Source organism: Octopus sinensis, unplaced genomic scaffold (assembly GCF_006345805.1).
Source record: "Octopus sinensis unplaced genomic scaffold, ASM634580v1 Contig15572, whole genome shotgun sequence".
Classification (NCBI taxonomy): domain Eukaryota; kingdom Metazoa; phylum Mollusca; class Cephalopoda; order Octopoda; family Octopodidae; genus Octopus; species Octopus sinensis.
Window position 1 is genome coordinate 59,937 of NW_021833803.1, and position 8,613 is coordinate 68,549.

The window sequence follows — 8,613 nt, forward strand, 5'->3', positions numbered from 1 at the left end:
ATTTTTAAAAGTACTTATGAACTTTGTATAAATAAAATTCTTAAAATAATGAAAACTTAAAATTGAATAGTCAGTATTACAATTTAACCGTAAACATATATTCTAAACTAAATATAAATATCTAGCTTAGTTTCGTCTAACAGAACCCAAGGTTTTTCATTCTTAATGTTACTAGGTCAGTCTTAATTATTATCATTAATTAACAACTTCCCTGCAAATTGTATCCCCCTGAATTTGGAATGAATAAAAATATTGTTTATTTCAACAAATAGTACAAGATTGCTTCTACCAATTGATATCTGCATTATACAATCCTCAAGAGTATTTTTATACACGCAAGTTAATCTATTTGACGGAATTACTGGAAAATAAAAAAATATTTCGGTTTATAATCCTTATAAGAAATTGAATTTAAGGAATATTGTGGCTAGGTTAACTGCAATAGAGAATGAACTCTTGGCCAATCTTGAGACTGTACATGAAGTTTATCTAGTATCTTCAATAAGAAATTACAAACCAAATATTATGAATGAAACAACAGTTAGAATTACATTTCATTCTAATAGAACTTAAAAACGTTTTTTGGTTCATTTAACCAATTTTTAAGACAAATATTTGCTCATTGTTCTTAAAAATTAGTGATTTTATTTTTTAAAATTAACCACAAAATTCTAAGGAACTAAAAATGGCCAATTTGCGATGGTCAAATGTACTTAGTTATTAAACAGTGGTAATACAATCTTTTTGTAACCAGAAAAGATAATATTTTTATATAAATATAAAAATACATTTATGTAAAGTTTAAATATCTTGCAAAAATAAATAGTTTTAATTAAAAAATACATTGTACCGCTTCGTATTCATGTTGCATTTTTTAACTTGATTATTTTTTTCAAATATTAACATTTTGATAGAATTAGTTAACGGATGGGTCAGATTCCATCAAAAAATCATTCAAAACTTATTCAAAAACTCAAAGACACCTCCAATAGTCACACTGACTGGTCAAATATTTCAGAAATTGGAGACGGTGCATTTGGGAAAGTATACAAGGCATGTTTAAATTAAGTTTCAATAAACTAGACAATCAATAACAAAACTAATCAAATTGGAGCCTTGAAGGAAATAAAAATAGAAGATGATATTGAAGACTATTTAAATGAGATCGAAATCCTTTCAGAGCTGGAACATTCAAATATAATTGGCTATATAACCTCTTACTTATATCAACCAGAGAATACGATTTATGTAACAATTTTTTGATACATTCCTAAGCTATATTTGGAATTCTGTAAATTTGGATCATTTGACCTCATAATTGAGGAATTGGCCAAATCGGGAGACGAGTTATCTGAAATTCAGATTAAAGCGGTGATGAGATCTGTTTTGTACGGACTTTCATATCTTCACAAGCAGAGGATTATTCACAGAGATATAAAGTCAAGCAACATCATGTTAAATGAGTCAGCCATTATCAAGATTGGTATGTCCTATTTAGTTCAATAGCATATAGCTGATTTTGGAGTGGCTGTACTGATGAATACCGAAGAAATTGGCCGAAATAGTTTTATAGGAACCCCCTATTGGATGGCTCCGGAAGTTATTTCATGTGAAACCGATAGCAACTTGCGCTACAACACAAGTGCTGATATTTGGTCCTTAGGTTTGTATCAATTATTATATATTGCGTCATTCATTTTTAATTTTTAGTACAAATTCGATATAAAAATAATAATTTAGAACTTAGTTTGAATATTTTATCATTTAAATAATTAAATTGATTGATATTAATTAAATATTGCAAATATTAATTAAACTTTATTAAAAAGTGATTAATTAAAAAAGGAATTACTGGGATTGAATTGGCTCAAGGCAAACCGCCTCATGATGAAGTAGTCCCACTGCGAGTTGGACTTGTTATTATTCATTCGGAGCCTCCTTCGTTTGAGAATACTAATAACTGGTCAAATTCGTTTGTAGAATTCATTTCTTCTATGCTTATTAAAAGCCCTGCAGAAAGGCCTACCACTGAGAATTTATTAAATGTATTATAATTGATTGATTTTTAGCATACTTTTATAACCAAAGATTTTAATGAAAAGGCAATGCAGTCATTGGTTTGTTTTCTTTCTGGAGAATTGGTGGTGGAAGAAATTATCGAAGACGAAAAATCGGTTTCAAACGATCAAGAAATTTTGGACTCGATTCCAATTAATACAAATTCAGAAAATTCAATAAGAACGTCTCAACAAGTTCTGCAAGATAATTCTCCAAGAAAAATAACAAAATCTAAAACTTTTATGCATCAAAGTACTTATATTGACGAAGATGGAAATTTTGTTATAAAAGAAACGAAAAGAACGTGCAGAGACGACCCCAAGACTGAAACTAACGAAATAACGAGAAGAAACTTAACAGTTCTTGGAAAAAATCTCAAAAAGAAAAATCTTCTCCAATACCGCAAGTGGCAAGACAGAAATAGGAAAATTCTGAAGTTCGTTAAAATCGAAACTACAAAGTCCTACGACCAGCTAATAGCAACTCATTCTGAAATGGTCAACAAGATTTATCATAAAGTGATTGGTGATCTTCAAAAAATTTCTAAAAAACGGACTTCAGCAGTGTATTCAGCGTGTGTGGACGCCTGCAACGCCTACAAACTATTTATAAGAAAAATGGATGCTCAGGAGGTATAATTCTTATAAGCTGACTTGTGAATATATAATAGAGCGATGATGTGAAGTTTTATCGAAAAACACTAAAACAAGAATACAAACGTCAGGCGAAGGTGAGTGACCGATTAACCATGTCATCATGCGAAAAAAATATGATAATTAAAGTATCAATTAATTCGATTTCTTTTAAGGAAATGGACTTTGTTACGGAAATCAAAAACAAGAACACAGAACGAAATTTACAGTTTTATGTTAACCGCATGACCACCATTTTCGATATTGATTTAAAGGCATATTCTGAAAAAATGGATTTAATTTTAGGTATTTGTTTTCAAATTTTAGCAATTTTTAGACTGTGAGAAAAATTTATATGAAATTAAAAGAAACCATCAACTAGAAATGGAAAAATTACTTTTAGAGGCACTTAATAGAGTGTATGACATACGAGCTCGAGAACAAGATGAGAGATTTCAAATGGTTCTGATTAGTTTAAATATTTTTAGAATTTTTCTCTTTTGGTTAAAGAAGAACGTGATAGTTTTTATAAATTAGACACAGAATACCAACCTGTAATTAAAAAATTGGAAAAAGAAATTAAATTGATCACAAAGAAAAAACAATTTAGTTAATAATTTGTGATTATATGTTCAGATGAAGAATTGTTTAAAGAATTTAAGCAAATTAAAGAGAACTATTCGAACGAATCTGAACGTCTCCATAACTATTTCAAACAACAGTTTCAAAATCTAGAAGATGAAAAAGTTTAAAATATTTTGTTTACCCGAACAGCAAATGTATATTAATTATCTCGTTCAGCATAAATCGTTTGACGGGGGAAGTATTAAGAGAAACATTTCTGAGAAAATTACTACTTTGGATCAACTTCGTGAAGATTATGTATCTCTTCTAGTTTTTATATTTTTAGATAATTCAAGAGTTTTTTGAAAATGAAAAGCAGTACTTAACTAATATTTATGATGAATATGAGAAGTCTGATCTTTTACCAGAAAATTTTACAAGTCTCTCAAAGAAGGTCTTGGCATTTGATATAAGCAAACCAAATGGATTGTCCTTTGAAATAGATTGGTAAATTCTTCTTTGCATCACAAATATTAATATTTTTAAATAAATTTTATTTGTTTTAATAAGAATAATCAATTTAGTTTAAAGATAATCATGTATTAGATGCTACAATTTAGTTCCGTGTAATTTATATCGACTTCCATCCCTGTTTTCATTTTTGACTGGTCCATAGCGGGAATTAGGGAGAAATAAGGATTTAAAGGTCTTAAATATTATTTTTATCATTTAAAGTACCTTTTTTTGTATAATTACTTTTTTATTAATTATATAAACTGCGTATGCAACAATACAAAGGACCGGTGCTAGAAATATTCCCCATCCCAAATATTCTGTAAATACAGGCATTAAAACTTTATTATAAGTAATGGGAGTGTACGTAACCATCGAAAATATTAGAATCCCCTAAAATAAACATTACTTTAATACAAGTAAAATTAGTGGGCAAGTTAAAAGCCAAGTAAATTTCCAGTAATAGTTAGGTTTTTTACCGGTCATCATTAAAATGTCTTCAGATAAATTTTTTATACCATAAATCCAGCAAACAGCAATATTTTCCAAGAGAGTAACCAATATAAGTGATAATTGAGCACTTCTTGTATCCAGTAACGTAAGCCAATAAATTCCAGCCTATTTGTTTAATTAAATTTTAATTGTTAAAAACCTGTGTAGTTAATGGGAGACCTAATATGAACCATATGAAACAACAAAAAAATGTAACCGTTACTCTCCATTTTTTAAAAAATGAAAATGAATCAAAAATTAATGAAAGACAAGCTTCATACATTCCAAACTATTAATCAAAATTAGATATAAAATGTTATTTACCTGAGTATCAATTCCAACTAAAATTATCATAAGAAATACTAAGCAAGACCATAAAGGTGCGATAGGTAATGTTTTTAAAACTTCGGGATAGATAACAAATATTAAACCCACACCTATAATAAATATTATATCATGTTTGTAACCTTGAGTAACTACTTCGTTTATTGGTAACCCTGTTTTTAAGCTCAAATGTCCAATTATTGCGAAAACAGCAAAACCTGCATATATGCTTGTTCCACAATTTATTAATGAACATAAAACAGCATCACTATTTGTTAACAGGATATGTAATTACCTTTCGAATTTGTTATTAAAATCGTTATATGAAGCATACAGTAGTAAAGATCCGAATCCAATACCCATTGAATAAAATATTTGTGTTGCAGCAGCTATCCAGACCTATAATATCAGATAATAATAAATAAATACAGATTTATCCAACAGTCTTGACCAATCAGGTTTAATAAAATACAGAATGCCATTATGTGAGCCTGGCAGAAGACTGGCCCGAACCAACATTACAGTTATTAAGATATATGGCAATATTGATGTAACATATACAACCTATAGGCTATGTAAAATAATTAAACTTTTCCACTCGATTGAATTCCTTTTGATAGACAGAGAAAAAGTAAAACCCACGATATAGCAAGAGCTCCGACAAGAGTCGGAACAAATTTTCCGGTTTCTGAAATACTGCTAGATTGCTGTAAGATGTAATTTCTATAAAAATGTTTTTATCTTTAAAAAACAAACTTCCAAAATTCTTCAGAAGGTGAAATACTTTTATAAGTTGAGCAATTGAAATAAGTCCAAAATTTATCAACCAGAGCATCCGAATGTATATTCTTTTGTTTTAAGAAATCTGCAATTGTCTCATTTAAGCATAAAAAATTTTGATTAATTTTGTCTGAAAATATAATTTATATAATGATAACCTAATTGAGGGATTTTTAAAAAAGAAATATTAACTGTGATATTTTGTGTTCTGTCTGTACAATGTATAGAGTTCCAAGAATTGTTACACGTTTCCCACGGAAGCTGACTTGCAAACGATTTAACAAAGTATATAAGTGCGTAGGAAACAATAATATTATAATACATGGTAACTAATCCTGATATAACTGCCATTGAGATTCCAATTCCTGTAATTAAATATCAAAAAATATGAAAAAAACCTTTGAAAATTGGTACCATAGAAAATGCATTAATTGGTCTACAAGAACTAAACTGTCCAATGCAAAATTCTAGATAAAACATGGGGATTCCAGTGAGAACTAGGAATAACAAATAAGGTATCAAAAATGCTCCTAAAAGTGATTCAAAAAACGTGAAACTACCTCCGCCATTCGTATAAGCAAGATATGGGAATCTCCATATGTTTCCTAATCCAATAGCATATCCAACGACTGAGAGGATAAATTCAAAATGATTTTTCCACTTTTCATCGATCTAGGAATTCCATTTAATCAAATTTTTCGGAACGTGATTCTTTGACTCAGGCATTAAAAATTATAGGTTAACCATTTCTTTATATTAAAAATAATTAAAAATTTTCCAAAAAAATTTTCTAAAAACGCAAGTAATTTTTTATCAAAAAAATTTAGTATTTTTACCAGTAATTTTTAATCAAATAAATTTAGTATTTTTACCAGTAATTTTTATTATATTCTAACTACAGAGATGACCTAAAATAGCAAAAATTGAACACCTAAAAGTCAATCATGTTGATTAAAAAACAAAAGATGACAAAATGTAGATCTAAAAAGTTTCGGCAATAATTTTTTTAAATCATATAATATTTGACGTTTTCGGCTTTAAAATTTCCGACTTTTGCCCTCAATGTTATGAAAAATTAAAACAAACGTTCCACCAAAAATGTAGTGATCTAGCATTAAACTAGTCACAACTCTTCCAAAAACAAAAAATTGCATTTGAAATTTTTAGATTTTCATTCAAATTTATTTTTAATAGATTTTTTATTTTACAATTATTTTCTTCTAGATCGAATATTCTCAGAAAATGGAGGCAATTGGACTATTTACTAGAGAGTAATTTAGTTTTATCATTAAAACACGATTGTAAATAAAATGTGCAATAGCAAAAAGACTTGAAAATCCAAAAATGTGCAGTAAGATATTACGTGGAACATGTTATTTTCTCAATAAAAATGTTTACATATTTTTTTACCGATGTTAGTCTCATTTATAATAAAAACATCTTTTCATTAATTAACAATTCGATTATTTCATTAACGCGTCTTTCCCTCAAAACTTTGACACTGTTTTGACATTTTGATTTTAATATTTTCTGAAACAAATGTTTGAGTTAGATTTTGTGAAAAATCATTTGTACCAACAGTAGAGGGAAGAAACGTTTGAATACTCTTTTTAGGTTTGATAATACATAACATATGTTTTTATATAAATCTGTGTTTCTTAAAAACCATTTTTTACTGAATTTTACTCAAGTGTCGGTTAAATTACAAAATAAAGGTCCACCAAAAGTAATTGAAAATCCATTTGAAAATTCTTGGATAATTTCTGAGTCTTTCGAATGAGTAAAAAAACTTTAAAATAAAAGCTTGTTTGAAACGTAAAATGTATTTCTAGTATTTTTATAACAGAATGATTATCTTTTGAAGTTGACTTCATTTGTTTTTGATTGCTTTTACTCTTTAAAATCATGAATCAGGATCCGAAATGAGCAATAGCTTTAATTCTGATTATAGATTAATATTTAAACGATTATTGAACAAATCACTCATCGCTCTTCTAAAATCCGCTCTTCTTATGCAAAAAAATAAATGGGTTTATAAGCTTCAGAATTTTATTTGAGTTAATTTCATTGACCAAACAATCAAATTTAAAATTTAGCCTCAAATTTAAAATTTAAAAAGAAATTGAATTTTTTTTCTTATTGCGGACGCGTGTGTATAATTTTTTTTATTGCGGTCGATATGATTTAATTATTAACAGTTAATAAGAGGCCATTATTTAGTGTTCAAACGAGACATTTGAATTTGAGGATTGTGTTTCCCTTGTATTAGTATTGAAACTGTTTTACTTTGGCAAATGTTATTCGTTTAAAGACTTAAAATTTTTTAACATTTAGAGGTGTATACATTTGTAACATACTACTGACAAAAATTGAACAAAAAACCCTTCACGACTTATCTTAACCAATTTTCTAATTGATAGAATTATTTGTAGAAATCTAAATGAATTCGCATCTGTCAAATTAATTATAGTAAGCAAACAAGATTCTTCAAAATTGACTAAGGATACTGAACAGATTGTAAATTAAATATACAGTTGACGCAGTTAATAAAAATTCTGTAAAATTTGAATACAATTTGAAAAATGATATTGACTCGAGAGACTAGATTATAAATATACCGGCAAATATCTTATCATGTATCAAAATAATGGATTCGTATTAAATTAAAATAGAAAAAACAATACTAATTAAAATGATATGAAAACGACAAGTTACATCTACAAATATTATTAACATATGTCTCACAAATAAAGTGTAAATCTCCAAAAAACTGCAAACCGTGAATTTAAGACCATTGACATGGAAATGATTCAGATTCTGAATTTAATCAGGTATTAATAAAAAAAATGTATTTTGTTTCATTGTCTGATTTTTTTAATTACTAATTAGCGGTCTATTGCCAGATTATCAAATCACTGGTTTTAAATACCACAAGCACAAAAAAGTTGGAAAACACTAGACTAAATACTAAAAAAGCTGACCAGATCTCTTAAAAAATGTAATACACAGTAATTAAAAAAATCATAATTATATTTTTTCTAATTTAGCAACAAAGAATCCATCTACATTATGAACATGAGGGTAATAACGACGAGTCAAAGACATAGACGGATGGAATTTATAATGCTTGAATCTAAAAATATAATATAATTTTTTTATAAAACTACTTTTTAAATCCAGAATCCCCAAAATCCAAACCAGTAGAGACGAGACGAACTTTCCGATTGTTTAAGGCGTATTGAACCACATC

The 8,613-nt window shown here is 27.9% G+C and overlaps 2 protein-coding genes and 1 long non-coding RNA gene across 3 annotated transcripts; 1 reads left to right on the forward strand and 2 right to left on the reverse strand.

The window, feature by feature from the left end:
* Nucleotides 1-927: 927 nt before the first annotated feature.
* On the forward strand, nt 928-3,247 carry LOC115230441 (serine/threonine-protein kinase 3-like). Its single transcript, XM_029800634.2, has 7 exons — nt 928-1,044; nt 1,276-1,483; nt 1,514-1,663; nt 1,846-1,976; nt 2,070-2,690; nt 2,729-2,996; nt 3,028-3,247. The coding sequence occupies exons 1-7, from the start codon at nt 928-930 to the stop codon at nt 3,225-3,227; spliced, it is 1,695 nt and encodes a 564-aa protein (XP_029656494.2). The 3' UTR covers nt 3,228-3,247.
* Nucleotides 3,248-3,855: 608 nt separating this feature from the next.
* Nucleotides 3,856-4,856, reverse strand: LOC115230443. The gene is made up of 5 exons (XR_004997504.1): nt 4,727-4,856; nt 4,584-4,696; nt 4,420-4,548; nt 3,993-4,385; nt 3,856-3,962 (listed from the first exon to the last, which is right to left on the reverse strand). It is a non-coding gene; the product is annotated as an uncharacterized LOC115230443 (long non-coding RNA).
* Nucleotides 4,857-4,874: 18 nt separating this feature from the next.
* LOC115230442 (sodium-dependent proline transporter-like) lies at nt 4,875-6,089 on the reverse strand. The gene is made up of 7 exons (XM_029800636.1): nt 6,069-6,089; nt 5,924-6,035; nt 5,762-5,893; nt 5,522-5,728; nt 5,281-5,306; nt 5,013-5,147; nt 4,875-4,982 (listed from the first exon to the last, which is right to left on the reverse strand). Exons 1-7 carry the CDS (start codon nt 6,087-6,089, stop codon nt 4,875-4,877), a joined length of 741 nt encoding a protein of 246 aa, XP_029656496.1.
* Nucleotides 6,090-8,613: the final 2,524 nt, after the last annotated feature.